The sequence below is a fragment of the Theobroma cacao genome, chromosome 9, assembly GCF_053813885.1.
Source record: "Theobroma cacao isolate CCN51 chromosome 9, ASM5381388v1, whole genome shotgun sequence".
Lineage (NCBI taxonomy): Eukaryota > Viridiplantae > Streptophyta > Magnoliopsida > Malvales > Malvaceae > Theobroma > Theobroma cacao.
Window position 1 is genome coordinate 3,514,091 of NC_142647.1, and position 17,104 is coordinate 3,531,194.

A 17,104-nucleotide genomic window follows, 5' to 3' on the forward strand; every position below is an offset into this window, starting at 1 on the left:
GAGGATGAAATTTCACTCTTTGTCATGATATTTAAACCACTTAGCCAATTATAAAAGCTTATGGTTTGTAAAATTTACAGTCAAAAGTCAATCTTATGGGTATATGTTTATAATTTGTTAAAGGTTCCACTTTTGTATAGTTACCATTAATATACATTAAAGATTAATATTTGATGCGTTAACAATTTATAACTTTTATACATTATTACATCATTAAATCTTGACATTTCATTAATGAAGAAAAAAGAATAAGGTGCAGTTTTTATTTCCTTCAAAATAATAAAGTCTCAAAATTATACCAACTTTTTATTTCTTTCAAAAAAATACTTCATTAATAAGGTGTTAGAATTTAATGACATTTTCATATATTAATTAAATGCAGAATCCCCTTTAAACAAATAATTTTAATTATTTGACCTTGAAGGGTTACAAGTTAATCAAGTTAAATCTCCCCAAGGCAACATGTCAAGCCTGCACTTTTCATTGGCCATATCTCCCCAGACATTTGTGGCTAAGTTATATACACATTTGTGCACAGTTCCGATTGCATTTTAACTTTGATTATTTGTAGGTGGTCATGTTATAAAAGGGAAAGAAATACAGCATAATTTTCATACGGTGTAGCATTCAATAAATTACCAAGTGATATCTCAGCCACCCGACGAAGATCCGCCGTCGCTGTTGGAGAAAACACAAGGCTGGATGGTCGTTATTGGAGCAAATTTGCTCAAGTTCATCATTGGTTATTGCATGAGAAGGGCCTAGCATGCATAAAACAAAAACGACTAGACGGTGGAGAGATACCAAACCATCTTGAATATATGAATCAAGTATTAGGATAAGTAACATTTCTCAAATATAAACTTAATTTGCTAATAAATGCTTTAAAGGAGAAATAATTATGTAATACCCGTAAGAGACTCATCCAATAATATAATGTCGACTGTCAACAATTTTCTCCATTAATGAAGTACATTACTTGTTTGAACCAAATAGCTAAATCACTGTTCAACATAGAACAGGGCATCATCCCCCCCACCCCTGGCGGCCCCGACGTGTCATTATCGATTAAAAAATTTATACATAAATAATTTTATTTGATCCATACTTTTGTCTCCCACTCTTTTTCTTTTGGGTCAAATATTGTCTCTTATCTTTTAAAATTGATGATTGAAAATATATAAAGAGAAGGATAGAATCATATCACGTACTTTCACCAGAAAACCCAAGTTCGATCCCCGGCAACGGAAAATATTTATGTCCCTTCGGGGACATCTGATAAAATTGGAACCATACAAAAGAAAAAATCATATCACGTAAAATAAAAAATGTAAAAAATATCATAATTAATTTAATTAAATAATAAAAAAATATTTTTATTCAATGTTTACGAAAATCTGATTGATAATAAAATTTCAAAAAATTATAAATGATAAATTTTTTGTCGTGATTTTTTTCAAATATTATATTAAAAGTGTTGAGAGGATTTAGAAATTTTTTAATACAAAAGTTTTCATTTACTTTGAAATAAAATTAGTAATTGTTTAATTTAAGGAATATTAAGAAAATTAAAATAAAATTGACTAATGATAAAATTAAGGTTAGATAATGTGGAAAAAAGTCTTTAAAAAAATTAAGGAAGAATGAAAAAAACCAAAATTCAAAAAAATAAAAGATAAAAAGATCAAATTAATATTATTTTATAAAATATCGAATCAATTAAATGATCGAAAGGAAAAAAAATGCAAGGATCTTTTAGTAAAAAATTAGGGGAAAAGAAATGAGAAGAGAAAATGTGAAGAATATCATCAATGATGAAACCAATGCCACCGACGATTACAGTCGAAAATTTTCATGAAAATTTGTAGTAACATTTTTTTTTTCTAAAAAATGTTAAAGAGATGAATAATTTAAAGGATCCCATTGAAGTGTTGACAAAGTACAAGAAAATAATTTTTATAAAAAGATCAATTTTCAAATAATCATAAAGATCAAAATAATGCAAAGAAAATAAAAATAAAAAATCTGAAATCTATAAAAAATAAATTTATTAAATAAATAATTACATTTCACTAATATAAAAGGAAAGAAAAATATAATGAATTTTGTTTATCATGATTAATATGAATTATTTTCATTATCTTTTACCAATAACCATTAAACAATTATATGAATGCAAAACACAAACTACGAGTAAGATTGATACTATATATAAAAAGAAGTCCCACGTGGAGAGTTTAGGAGTTGTGCAGTTTAGATAGGGTTTCCAACAGAATTATTAAATTTTACCACATGTATCTTAGAGGAGGAGAGTTGTGATGTGTTTGGTGGGTGGGTTCCATCTTAAAGAGTACAAGTTAGACGGACTGTGTATAATGCATGAGTTTACTATGGATTTCCTCAAAAATAATTATTTTTTTCTTCATTTAGAAAAATCTAATTTTTAATTTTTATTACTTTTAACAATAAAAATATAAATCAAATGAAGTTTAAATAATTATGTTAAGAAGCTTGCAAGTCAATCGGGTGGTCAGATACAGAAAACAAATGCCTCTAACAAGAAAGAAGGCTAAAAATTGTTGATCAAGGATGTAAGCATGTGAAAATTATTTAATGTGCAGGGACAAAAGTTAAATACAATATTTGACTTTATCCCGTGAATCGCCACACACAAGACAACCGTCAACTTGCTAACCTTTACTACGTTATAATTAAAGGGAAAAGAGAAAAAAAAAAAAAAAGAGGCAGAATTCAAAGTTCTAAATTTGAGAGTTTGAGTTAATTTGAATCTTGATACGTGGAAAATGAGGATTTTTTTTTTTGGTTTGTCTCTTGTTTATGGGAAATAGAGAAAAAGCACTGAATCATTGGCATGCTGCGGAAGAAAAATGGGTACCCATACGAAAGCCCTTACCTCGTTCTTTGTTTGTATTTATTCATGCCCGAATACCCTCCAACATGACCATCTTCTCTACTTGTTTTCTCATTAATTAGCCCATCAATCTAAATGAAAATTGTTGTAAAACGCGTGAAGAAAATATAAACAATGTCCATGGCCTGATGCAGCTCCTTTCTCCCTCAATCCAAATTGGCAAATTTGAAATATCCATGAGTTTGTCTCTTTGTCTCAAATTTCCTGTGAAAAAAAGAGAGTAGCAAGGAAAAAAACAAAGGAATAGTAAGACCGGCAAAGTTCAGTGCCCCAGGAGCCAGGACACTAGACAAGTGGCCATCAATCTCAGTTCCGCGTATTCTCTGCTACATAATTTAGACTTTCCACTACCATATTCTCTTCAAAATCCACCGTAACTGATTAATATTGTATTGTTATTACAGTATCACAGACGTTAATCCAAACAAAAATCCATGCAACTTATGTTCCCAAAGACATTATGTTAAAACAATGAGCAATTCCCCTTAGCCTTATCTCATCTCCTAGGCCTATAAAATAAAGAAAATTCCTCTTAGCTTCTGCAGCAGTTTTCAATGGCTTCCTCCAATCCAAAATTGTCTGTTCTCCTCTTCACCATTTTCTTCTCTTCAACATTTGCTCTCAACACTTCTTCTACAACTTCTCTGAACTCCAATCTCTCTTCCATACGAAGTTTTTGCGAAACCACACCATACCCAGATGCTTGCTTTGATTCATTGAAGCTTTCCATTTCGATAAATATCAGTCCCAACATACTTAGCTACCTACTCCAAACTCTCCAGAGTGCCTTATCTGAAGCTGGAAAGCTAACCAATCTATTCTCTAATGGTGGGAGAGCAAATATTGTTGAAAAACAAAGAGGAACAATGAAAGACTGCAAGGACCTCCACCAAATCACACTATCTTCCTTGCAAAAGTCAGTATCAAGAATCCGATCAGGAGATTCACGGAAGCTAGCTGATGCAAGAGCTTATCTCAGTGCAGCTCTCACAAACAAGAATACATGTTTGGAAGGACTAGATTCTGCTTCCGGTCCATTGAAACCTATTCTGGTGAAATCTTTGATTAGTACTTACAAGCATGTCAGTAACTCTCTTTCAATGCTTCCTAAGTCAGGTTCTAAAAAAGGCCATCGAAATCGTCGCCTCCTGGGATTTCCAAGCTGGTTGTCAAGAAAAGCTCGCCGGATTTTGCACAGCACTGATGATGAATACGACCCGACTGAAGTGCTTACTGTAGCTGCCGATGGAACAGGAAATTTCAGTACCATCAGTGATGCTATAAAATTTGCTCCAAATAATAGTAATGACAGAATAATTGTCAATGTTAGAGAAGGGATTTATGAAGAGAATGTGGAAATTCCAAGCTACAAAACCAACATTGTTCTGCTTGGAGATGGAAGTGATGTCACTTTCATCACTGGTAACAGAAGTGTGTTTGATGGCTGGACCACTTTCAGATCTGCAACTGTTGGTAATGCCCCAAACTCCTAGCTCTTGGTGAAATTATTAGATAAATAGTAGTAACATTTTTTGGAAAAAAAAAACTTTTGTTTTGTATGGAATGCATCATTGGGAAGGGAATATATTTGAAATTATGACTCATCGTTATAACTTAACTCATTGTTTAGTAACTTCATGTTGCAGCGGTATCTGGTGAAGGCTTTTTGGCTCGGGACATAACCATCGAGAACAGCGCAGGGCCAGAGAAGCACCAAGCAGTTGCATTAAGAGTAAACGCAGACTTCGCTGCACTGTACAGATGCACAATCGATGGTTACCAGGATACATTATATGCCCACTCCTTTCGACAATTTTACCGTGAATGTGACATATATGGTACCATAGATTACATATTTGGGAATGCTGCTGTGGTCTTCCAGGCATGTAACATAATCTCCAGAATGCCAATGCGAGGTCAGTTCACAGTAATTACTGCTCAATCTCGAGACTCCCCAGATGAGAACACTGGAATTTCGATACAGAATTGTTCAGTTCTTGCCACAGACGAACTGCATGGGAATTCAACCAGTGTTAAAAGCTACCTTGGGAGGCCGTGGCGGCTGTACTCGACAACAGTTTATCTTGAATCCTACATTGATGATTTTATCGATCCTACTGGATGGACAAAGTGGTCAGGTGATCAAGGTTTAGACACCCTTTATTATGGAGAGTACAATAATTATGGACCAGGTTCAGGAACGGATAATCGAGTTACTTGGCCTGGCTATCACATAATGGATTATGATAGCGCCTATAATTTTACAGTCTCAGAGTTCATTACTGGTGAAGCCTGGCTGGATTCTACTTCATTCCCATATGATGATGGGATTTGACCAAAATATAACTACCATCTTGGTCTTTCTAGTCTATTTCTAATACTGTAATGAGACTTTAGCCGAGTGGCCTATAAGAAGGTCGTGAAAGATAATTAAGATATGAGAGAAGTTTTACTTTACAGGTCAGCCCACATGGATCTCGACTCTTGTCTGATGGTAGGTTGTAGTTTTCAAAGTTTAAATTGTAATATAGAACTGTAAAAAGTGCAAACTGCCAAGCAGAATTGCCCAAGGCGATTTGGTTAAAGTCATTCTGGTGAATGTTTTGAACTGTACATTATTTTGGCTCAGCATTAAATTTCTTCATTGGCTGCTAGTAAACATATTGATGAACCAAACATACGTACTGGCTGTCATTTTTCTATCTTTCAAATTTATGTAAAAATATCGAAAGAATTTCCTCGAAAATATGATTATAAATGAATATCTGTCGGTGAGATGCTTTTCTTGACTAAAAGCTGATAATAATTCCAACCAGGGAAAACATTGGTGGGGAGTTGGTGATTTCCGGACCCAAGGCCTCGAAATCTTTTCCCTGTTCTAAGTTTGTTTCGGTCTAACAAGTGGTCTTGAACTTTTGAAGTTCCAAGTCTACGAGCTGTCCTTTTTAACACCTAAATGGACGCAACATGTTTCTTTGCTGCACGCGTTGCTGCTTCCTTCGACGGAGGCGACATCCTATTTTCTATCACAAGATAACCGTCGCTCTCCATGCTTGATTGACCCCGCTTCATCATTTATTTTTTTGGGACTTGAGAGCCCCAAAAAGGCGATAAAAAGCTTCAAACCGAGTTCCAGTTTGGACTCAATGAAGCCCATTAGGCCACAGTTCCGGTAATATTTGATTAAATATTTAAATTGTTGCTTGAATCCGTATCCAAATATTTAAATCATATTTATTAGATAATCTTACTTGTTAAATATTGATTAAAACAAATTTTAAATTAATTTGATGTAAATTATCAATGAAAATTACATTAATAAATTAAAAATAATTCATAAAAAATAAATTAAAATTTAAAATTATATTTAAAATATTTGATGAATTTTAATAAATATTATATTAATTATAAAAAATTTATAAATAATAAAATGGTACTAGTAGTAAAAATTTTTAGATGGAGAGACAAAGCCTAGAATTTACGCCAAACCCAGCCCAAAACGAACATCTGAATTTTTGGTTTTCTGATAACGAGGCCTTTCATGGATTGTTATGGATATTCACCTTCCAAAGCGAAAGTAACTCATAGAAACCATGAAAGACAGACCATCTATTACCACGTTGTAAAGCAAACAACACATTTGTTTTTCGAATTTTCAAAGGGACAGGTCATTTCAAAGCCAATGACACTTTTTTTCGAAGAAACAAGACACGTGTACATTCAAGTAAATAACCCGATATATATCCCCCTCCTCCCAATTGTTATTCTGCAATACATCACGTTCTTTATGCATTCTGACATAAATCCTAAGATCTATAATCGTCTACATATAGAGACAAAAACAAAAGGCTGGGAAATAATTAATACTGCTATTGAGGTCTGTAATTAATCTTTGGTGTTGTTCGTAAGAGGCGACCAGAGTAATGAAATCACTGAATACCCTTTGTAACAAAAATCTCAAGTTAGTTATAGGTTGATCAGAACCACAAAGAAAAGCAGGGTTTGCCCAAGTTTAGCAACGCCTAAGTCAGCTAATTAGCCTTTAACAACTGGACTAATTTAGCTGCAAAATTTACACACGGTTATAAGCATTTTGAGTTCAACGGTAAAAATTTGAAAGCTATATGGACAAGAATTCGCGGGAAATGCGGTTGGGAGAGAGTTAAAATCTCTATCATTCGTTTTTGTAAATATAACTAACTTTTAAATAGAATGCCTGAAAGCTCTCCTGTCCAGATTCCCTTTGTAAATTGCATGGCATTAAGATTTGAACCTCAAATCCAAAGAGCAACCTGGAAGAGGAAGGAAGCGCAGGAATATATATATTCTCATTGGATTTCTTGATTTCACTCTCTGCCTTAGCTTGAACCTAAGGCAGAGAGACCTCTGCCTCAAGCCACTTTAACAATGGTTTTCCAAGATTTTGACCTAATACAAGAACGCCGCAGGCTTGAGAGACAACGGAAATTCAGAAAGAGGGTTGGCATTGCCGTGGTAACAACCTGTGTCGTCATTGGTCTAGTTGCGGCCGGAATCTTTGTAATTGTCTCAACTAAGAATGAAGAACAACAAGGGACTTCTGCCAACAACAAGGCACACCAAGCTCCATCTACAAAGCAGGTGTCACGGTCAGAAAAGCTCATAAATACTATTTGCAATGGTACCTCTTACAAGGAATCATGCGAGAGCACCCTTAAGAAGGCAGTGAAAGAGCACCCAAATACGGCTCAACCCAAAGATCTTCTCAAGTCTTCAATCTCAGCAACTGCTGATGAGCTTGACAAGGCCTTTACCAAAGCCAGCTCATTCCAATTCAACTCCCCAGGGGAGAAACAAGCCTTTAATGTTTGTAAAGAAGTCATGGCCAATGCCAAGGAAGAATTAGCGACAGCTATCAATAAAGTAGGGGACAAAGATACAGGGAAGCTCTTATCCAGTGGTGAATTGAACAATTGGCTAAGTGCGGTAATGTCTTACCAAGAAACTTGCATTGATAGCTTCGCTGATGGAAAGTTGAAGACTGATATCAAGAGTACCCTGAACTCAAGCCAGGAGCTCACCAGCAATTCCCTTGCCATGGCTAGACAATTGTCTTCATACGTTTCATCAGCAATGGAGATGCCAGCAGCCAGTCGCCACCTTTTAGAATCCACCTCTCCTTCAGTGGACAAGGATGGACTTCCTAACTGGTTGAACCATGACGAACGCAGGTTGTTGAAGGGTGCTGATGTTGAGAAGCCGACACCAAATGTAACTGTGGCAAAAGATGGTAGCGGAAATTTCTCAACAATTTCTGAAGCACTTGCTGCCATGCCCCAAAAATATGATGGAAGGTATGCTTCTTTAGTTATAATCTTGATTTGTTGGATATATTGAATACGATTTGTTAATATGAATTTAATGATCCATCGTTGAAAAAATCCTTTTGATCTCATCATTAATTTCCATTAATTTTCATAATATAATTTTCCAGTATACTTGATCCTTTTCTGGATGAACATATTTATTGAGACAAGCTATTTCTCCACTTTCAAAATGCAGGTATGTGATATATGTCAAGGCAGGAATATACGAGGAGACTGTACTTGTAACAAAGAAAATGGTAAACCTTACTATTTATGGTGATGGATCCCAGAAGACCATTGTCACTGGGAACAAAAATTATGTTGATGGAGTTCCCACTTACCTGACAGCAACTTTTGGTATGTTGATTAATTTCTGCCTATGACTTATATGGTATAGCATGCAGTTTGAGATGAATCTTCCTCAAATTGAAAGGGATGATTTTCTAATTTCTAAAATTGATTTGTTTGTTTGCTAGTGTTTTCCAGTAGAGGGCTAGAGGCAAGCCTCACCTCGTAATTCAGAGAACTTATCAATTTTAAGTCATCTGAAATTATTAAAGGAAATGAAAAGTGAAGAGTAAAATGAGTTTAGCTCTAGTCCTAATCGGTAAAAAGTTTAGAAATCAACAAAGAAATTAAATGGTAAAACCTTTAGAGTATATGGCTCCTGTTTCATTCCAATCTCAAGTTTCAAATAAAGGACATGCCGATGTGTAGCTGAAATGTAATTTGACATTTTTTTTTGTTCCAGTGGCTTCCGGAGATGGGTTTTTGGCAAAAGCCATGGGATTCAGAAACACTGCTGGCCCCGAGAAGCATCAAGCAGTTGCTGCGAGAGTTGATGCTGATCGGGCAATTTTCCTTAATTGTCGCTTTGAAGGATACCAGGACACCCTTTACGTACAAACTCATCGCCAGTTCTATAGAAGCTGTGTGGTCGCTGGCACCATCGATTTCATCTTCGGTGACGCAGCTGCTGTGTTCCAGAACTGCTTGATTTACGTTAGGAAGCCCATGGACAACCAAAAGAACATTGTTACAGCCCAGGGCCGGAAGGACAAATTTGAAACAACAGGAATCGTCCTACAAAACTGTAAAATTTTGCCAGATGATTCATTCACTTCCTTCAAGAGCCAATTCAAGAGTTACCTTGGCAGGCCCTGGAAGGAATACTCCAGGACTATCGTAATGGAATCACTGATCGAGGATTTGATTGACCCTGCTGGATGGCTAGAATGGGAAGGCAACTTTGCACTTAATACCCTTTACTATGCAGAGTACAACAACAACGGACCTGGTGCCAAAACTGATGCCAGGGTCAAGTGGCCAGGCCGCAAGGTTATTAACAAGGATGAGGCCATGAAATTTACCGTAGAAACTTTCTTACAAGGGACATGGATCAAGGCAACAGGCGCTCCAGTTCGTATGGGGCTGGGTAATTAAGGATTCATTTCTCGTCATTTAGTTATCTCAAGAAACAAGACTAGTAAACAGAAATTTAATGCAGGAAGAGATCTTTTTTTCTGAGTTGGAAAATTTGTGCGTGAATGATATTTTATTGAATTTTTTCCTTTTCATAATCTTAAACTAAAGAAAAATTAATTAATCTGCTATGATATTGTGTATCAGAATGCTTAGCACCAATAACGAAATAGAAAAAGACAATGTATTATCAGACGCTTTCTCTTGCTTATTTCCCCAGAAAAGTCTACCTAAAGTCTAAGGACAGCTTCTTCTTTTTTTCTTTTTGTATTTTTCAAGAGATTGTTAATCTTTTCAAACTGATCCTAGTCATAATAATAATAATCCATGTTTCATATATTTGTCCACATACAACTGCAACACGAAATGCAATGATTTTCAGAGACAAGGATCCATTTCCTCAAATAGATTAACTGCAACAAAGCAAGCTTGCTCCTTATAAACACCATGGGCAACAAGGGAACGCAAGCTGGTTCAAGATAATTAATGTTTCTATTTGTGGTAGTTCAAGAAATAAATAATAAGACAGTAAACCGCGTGGCTGCCGGCCAGCCCTTTCAAGAAGAGGTTTGTTTACGTTTTGAAACTTTCCTAGTTCTTGGACAAATGGAAGATTCTTGTAACTTGAGATAAATGCCTTTCAGTATTGTTTGAAAACAACAAGTGAAACCACCAACTTCATCCATAAACCATCAAGTTATCAGTGTTAGTTTCTCTACAAGTTCCTTCTGGCTACACGCTTTAGAGTTAGACAATAGAAAGAAGAATTTCCATACCAATAAAAAAATTTATAGTTGAAATTGACCGGGTTGTAGCCAAATGTTGATTTGTCAACACTACTAACCAGGGACCAAGTATTTTGAACTTAAACCACATGAAAATTGTACATCAACAGCCGTTTCAAACGAGCCAACAATCTCGATGGCCATGGTTAGTGAGCTAAACATAGTCAACCCTCGTTAACTTAATTTTTTATTTTTTAAAAGAAATTGAAAATTCATCAAAAATGGGTAATCAAGAATCAGTATCTTCTTTCCAGCCGTTCATATATATTCTTAAGCTTCTTGTAGCATGTGCAATACAACAAGAACAACCATATGGATTCAACGAAATCCTTCAAGAGCTATAGCAAGGCAGATGAACTCGAAGAACAGGCATATCGAAAAAAGACCCGCAAGCGGATGATCATCATCACACTCTCCACCATCATCTTGATAGCCATCGTAATTGGTGCAGTCTTAGGAATACTCTTTCCTGTAAAAAGCTCAAAATCTCAAGAGAATCCAGCAAATTACACAGCCGAGAACATCGATGCAATATGTATTATGACTCGGTATCCTGACTCTTGCGATTCAAGCATAGCTTCCCTCAGGAGCTCCTCAAATGATACTGACCCAAGTCCAAGCCCTGGAAAAATCTTCACGCTGTCCATGCAAGTTGCGCGCGATGAATTGATAAGGCTCTCGTCTTTGCCACAGAAGATCATTTCTTCTAATGTGACTAGTGATCCCCTGGTGCGTGGAGCGTTGGACAATTGTGAAACCCTTTTCAAGGACGCAGTAGAGTATATCAATGACTCCATAGCATCCATGCAAGTTGGACAAGCAGAGAAAATTGTGCTTTTAAAGGCCAAGATTAACGACATTAGGACGTGGCTCAGCAGCGCAATCACGAATCAGGAAACATGTTTGGATGGCCTGATTGAGGCAGCAAACCACACATTTATACCCCAAGAGGTGGAATATGCTATGCGGAACTCCACTGAGTTCAGCAGTAACAGCCTGGCGATTGCGTCCAACTTGATGACCATCCTGCATCATTTCCAAGTTTCTGTTCATCGGAGGTTGCTAAAACTTGACAACCACCATGGCCACGAATCTGATTCCGATTTTCCAGGATGGGTTCATAGCGGGGAGAGGAGATTGCTTCAGGAGGAAAACCCTAGACCTGATCTAACCGTGGCTCAAGATGGTAGTGGAGACTTTAGGACAATAAGTGAAGCAGTGGAATCAATTCCCAAGAAGAACAAATCCAGGTTTGTTATCTATATAAAGGAAGGAGTATATTTAGAGAATGTGAAAATTGATAAGGACTGCTGGAATGTAATGGTTTATGGAGATGGCATGTACAAGACAATCGTCTCTGGCAGCTTGAACAAGGTGGACGGAACCCCAACATTCTCCTCTGGCACCTTCAGTAAGTGAAAATGTAAATTGTCATTACTTATTTTCACCTTTAGCAGATTGATGGGTTCCTCTTAGATTAATTTAACTTTCATTTTGGCTGATTATTTTCACGATACATGCAGTTGCTGCTGGGAGGGGATTCATAGCAAGAGACATGGGCTTCAGAAACATTGCCGGCCCAGTGAAAGAGCAAGCTGTTGCATTGCGTTCGTCTTCAGACCAATCTGTATTCTACCGCTGCTACTTTGATGCATACCAAGACACTCTCTATACACATGCCAATCGCCAATTTTACCGTGACTGCCATATCGCTGGAACCATTGATTTCATTTTTGGAAACGCGGCTGTGGTTCTGCAAAATTGCAGCATTCAACCAAGGCAGCCCGGGCCTGACCAGTTCAACACGATCACAGCCCAAAGCAAAACTGACCCAAATCAGAACACGGGAATTTCGATCCAACGGTGCAATATTACTCCTTTCGACAATCTGACGGCTACAACGTACCTTGGTAGACCTTGGAAGGATTATGCCACCACGATATTCATGCAGTCATACATTGGAGAATTCGTGGACCCAGCAGGATGGACCCAATGGACACAGGGAGTTGATCCTCCTAACACAATATTCTACGCCGAGTATCAAAATATAGGGCCTGGATCACGAACCGGTCAACGAATTAATTGGCCCGGTGTTAGGCCCAATCTCACCAACGAAGAAGCAACAAGATTTACGGTGGAGCCTTTTATCCGGGGAAGGCAGTGGTTGCCAAAGGCCAATATAATTTATGAATCAAGTTTAGAATGAGGAAGATGAAAATAATGTGCAAAAAGGGCAAGTTCAATTGCAGAAAAATATACTTTTTCAAAAATTAAATTTTATTTATTCAAAAAAAAAAGATAACTTGTTACAAATAAATAAGAAAAAGATTAAAAAAAAAAAAGACCAACGTGCTACTAATTGTTGTTTTATTCAAATATCATTTGATCCATGTCAAGGTGAATATTTTGGATAACAAACAAGAACCACAACACACAATGACACAAAAGTCCCTGTTGTTTCTTTGAAGTATTCAACAATTGACCATTGATTTAGGAATACATTATCATCAAAGGATAACCATTGGATTGACCAATTACACTGTTGATCCAAACTATACATGGGAATGCAACTGAATTACTGAAATATCCAATTGGTATTAAGTGTAGAGCAGTAGAAAGCTGTCTTCCATTCACCCCATCAGATAAGTTTTTTACAATGAATCCCATAGCCTTGAGTAGGTATAGCTGACCAATTACTAAAAAAATGCCAGTATTAAGTTGTGAAAAGAGAAATAGGGAAAAAATATGAAAGAGCAAAAGGGTAAAAATTTTAAATATGTATTAATTAGTAATAAAAAAAAAAAGACAATTAACAATTTATGAGAGTTGAAATAAAAAATGAAGACAGAAGATTTGAATTCGAGGACGTGCATCAACCCCTCTAATGCATCCCATTTACAGCTTTTAAAAGGTATGCTTTGCTCTAAATTAGGGATCATTTAATTATTTAACACAAATCTTTGATGGGTCATTCAGTGCTTTAAACATGAACAACATGTTGCTTCAGGTAATCTCAATATAAAAACACTCAATCAGCTTCCGCTCTGCTTTCAAATAAGGAATTAAGAAGGATTTTCTCGTCAAATTTCAATATACAGGCCACATCTAACTCGGCTGATGATGAATTGATGAACGCTTTGCAAACACTGATCAAGAAAGATGTCTGACAATCGCGCGAGATGCACCCACGTATATATCAAAGATAATACAAACGCAATTAAATGGTATCTTTTCCACTGGATAGTCAAAGCATCCAGGTAGCAGCATGTTCTTGGATTGTACTTTCCTGAATGTAGATTGCTTTGCAGGCCTTAACCTAGTGTTTCTCAGCAAAGTTTGTCTTTTGTACTACCGACCTTGACTCTTAATCCTCAAACATTTGATTATACGACTTCCATGGCTTAGTTTATGCACGTCGCCGACGTTGGCTCTTAACATTTCTAAGCTGGAAAGAGTGTTACCAGCTAAACACGAATAGCCAACAAAATTACAATTAACGAAAACGCAGAGATCTCTGTCTTCACTTGAATGACGGACAAATAGAAGATGAGATTCCATTTGAAAACAAAATCAAAAACAAAAAATCGAATTAAGGGTCTCGATTTGTGAGCCTCAGCACTTTGTTTTTTGATGTATCACCATCCCAATGCTCCGTGATAAAAACCAGTCATGTAGCAAAGTTTTCTTCAATACCACATCCACAAAGAATGTCTTCGTGTTTCTTTCTCGATGATGTCTCATCTCTTTTTATGTTGCTAATTATTTCTTCTGCCACTCTGGCCACATCTTCGAGGCTACAAGGCAAAGACTTGGTTTCCAATGCTTGCAGTCACACGCAATTCTATGAAGTATGCGTATCAACTCTAAAATCAGATCCTCAGAGTGAAAAATCAGATATTAGAGGGTTGGCTGACATTGCGTTAAATGTAAGTATAGCATATGGAATGGAAACACTATCCCACATTAATTCTTTGAAGTTTAGTCCTGGTAATTACACCCCATTTGCATCTAGATGCCTAAGTGATTGCATGGAAGAATACTCCGACGCTGTTGATAATCTACAAGAGTCCGCACAAGCTCTAAGGACTAAGTCTTACACCACAGTGAACACATTGGTGGCTGCTGCAATGACGGATTCTGATACATGTGAGGGTGGTTTCGGAGAGATGCCGGGAAATGAGCCCCCCCTGACACAGAGGAACCAGTATTTCTACAAGTTATGTAGTAATTTCCTGGCAATAACCACTCTTTTAAGTTGATTGTGACATCGGCTATTCCCACTGATTGATTGTCAGGCCATTTTCGTGGCTGCTTTTCTAGGCCACTACCGTTTTGTTTCTAATCAAGTAGTCAGTCATCATGAATTAGAAGTTTGATGTTGAAAAAGCAGCTTTTTCTTCTTTTCTTCTTGAAAATTCATGAAGCACATTGTACCAAGGGGCAGATTTCACAGCTGGAAGGACGGCAGTAGAATTTATTATGTAGTACTGTATCATTCCTTTCTTTGTTTAAGTTTAGATTAATAAATCTTGATTGCCATCGGTTAATCCAATAAAAAATAATTAAAATCGTAATATATATTATAATTGAATAGTATTTATTATCACAAGCTGAAACTTAAGCCTAACTTCATCCAATTTTAAGCTTTAAGCTTAAATAAGCCTATAAATTATGAATTCATGTTTTTAATTCAAAAAACATGCTTGAAAGTGAAAAGTCTATGTTTATATATTTAAGGTCTATCTCATCTTTTAGTGATGTGAAATTTATGACATCTTACTCTATTTTACCGATTCATTGACTCTTTATTCATAAAGAAGAGGGATTAACTATTTATCCATAAAAGAGAGGTACTCTTATATTAGTCCGAATCTGCTTCGATCTTTATATCTTTCATGGGGATCTCAAATCAGTAAAGATCTGGGTTTGCTATGATATCAAATGTCACAAGTCGAAACTTAAAGTCCAACTTCGTACAATCTTAAACTATGAAAATAGAATTTAAGTAAGTCTATAAATTACGGGTTCACATTCTCAACTTAAAAAACATACCTTATAGGTGACGAAAGGTCTATATTTATATATCTAAGACTTATTCAATTTTTTATTGATGTAAAATCTGTGATATTTATATACAACCGCAAAAATGTCAAATAGAAATTTTAGTAATTTTGAGTTAGAAATGGAAGCTCCTGGAAACAGTTACCAAAAACAGTAAAGAAAAAAATAAGAAAACTTTTTGAATTATTTAAATAAATTTTTATTTTTATGTGATTTAATTAAATTTTATATTTTTATTTTGATTTAAGATTTTATTTATTATTAAAAATTATGTGATATGTTCATAAATTAAAATTGATGATGATGTGACATATTAATGTAACATGATTATATAATCACTTGATATTTTTTATAAAAGATAAATATTTATTTAAAATTTTTAAATAATTTAATAATATTTTTAAAATATTATATCAATAAAAAAAACAAGAACGGAAAAGATAGAGGGAAATTCCCTCTCATTATCTGTTGTGGAAAAAGAAATGGAAAGAAAGAAAGGCTTGGGCCTTGGTGATATAAGTCGTAACCTTTTTTTCACTTTTCCTAGCACAACCAATAGGAAAACATGTCTAAAGAATCATTATCCAATTACAGTGATCTCATTGAAGTCAGAAAAGATGGATCGGAAACAATCTTATCCTTAATCTATACTATTAACTTATTCCTAAAGTGATTAATAAGTGATTATTTGCACTAAAAAAATGGATTACTTTTAGGTAGCTTTTGGTATGAGAGGGAGAGAGTATTTTTTTTATAATGTGCCTAATTAAATTATATTACAGTTAGTGATAGAGTCAAGATTTTAAGTTTGAGAGGATAAAAATGAAATATTTAATATTTAAAAGAACAAAATTATAAAATTTTTAAAAAATAAAAATAGAATTTTAAAACAAAATAAAGGAAATAATATAAATTTTTGAAATTTTGTGAGCGAGGTCCCTACTAGCCCCTTCCCTCCGCCTTCAATTATAGTATTTGTTTTACAACAAACCACAAATTACAAAATATATAATTGTAGTTCACAACAAATGCAATCAGATTACATTACACTCTGCAATATTTTTAATGACATTTTTACCTTTTAATTTTGTTATTTTGTTAAAAATATCTTGCAATGTTATAATTTGTTTTTTTATATAGAAATCGAGAGATGTCTCTTTATTACTCTCAATAGCCATGATGACTATCAATAAAATTTATATTATCTTTTTATAAAAAAAATAAATATATAATATATAATATAAAAAATAAAAATAAAATATACAATATTATAATAAAAAATAAAAATAAAATATATGACATTAAAAATATATTTAAGAGATGATATTATAAAAAATTAACAATAAAAAATATATAATATATTAAACTTATATTTTAATAAAAAATAATAATTTCAAAATTTGATATTCTATTTCCAATAAAGCACTTGTAAATCAAAAACTACAATATTATCTTTCTTGTATTTTAATTATTACTTTGTTTATATATTAAATACTGCA

At 34.9% G+C, this 17,104-nt stretch overlaps 4 protein-coding genes across 4 annotated transcripts; all 4 read left to right on the top strand.

The window, feature by feature from the left end:
* Nucleotides 1-3,340: 3,340 nt before the first annotated feature.
* On the top strand, nt 3,341-5,545 carry LOC18588201 (Plant invertase/pectin methylesterase inhibitor superfamily). The gene is made up of 2 exons (XM_007012443.3): nt 3,341-4,405; nt 4,579-5,545. Exons 1-2 carry the CDS (start codon nt 3,487-3,489, stop codon nt 5,265-5,267), a joined length of 1,608 nt encoding a protein of 535 aa, XP_007012505.3. The 5' UTR covers nt 3,341-3,486; the 3' UTR covers nt 5,268-5,545.
* Nucleotides 5,546-7,339: 1,794 nt separating this feature from the next.
* On the top strand, nt 7,340-9,804 carry LOC18588202 (Plant invertase/pectin methylesterase inhibitor superfamily). Its single transcript, XM_007012444.3, has 3 exons — nt 7,340-8,265; nt 8,474-8,634; nt 9,029-9,804. The coding sequence occupies exons 1-3, from the start codon at nt 7,340-7,342 to the stop codon at nt 9,718-9,720; spliced, it is 1,779 nt and encodes a 592-aa protein (XP_007012506.3). The 3' UTR covers nt 9,721-9,804.
* A 1,048-nt stretch (nt 9,805-10,852) lies between these two features.
* On the top strand, nt 10,853-12,859 carry LOC18588203 (pectinesterase 3-like). Its single transcript, XM_018127091.2, has 2 exons — nt 10,853-11,955; nt 12,068-12,859. Exons 1-2 carry the CDS (start codon nt 10,857-10,859, stop codon nt 12,748-12,750), a joined length of 1,782 nt encoding a protein of 593 aa, XP_017982580.2. The 5' UTR covers nt 10,853-10,856; the 3' UTR covers nt 12,751-12,859.
* A 1,392-nt stretch (nt 12,860-14,251) lies between these two features.
* On the top strand, nt 14,252-14,803 carry LOC18588204 (putative invertase inhibitor). The gene has a single exon (XM_007012446.2). It carries the CDS (start codon nt 14,252-14,254, stop codon nt 14,801-14,803), a length of 552 nt encoding a protein of 183 aa, XP_007012508.2.
* Nucleotides 14,804-17,104: the final 2,301 nt, after the last annotated feature.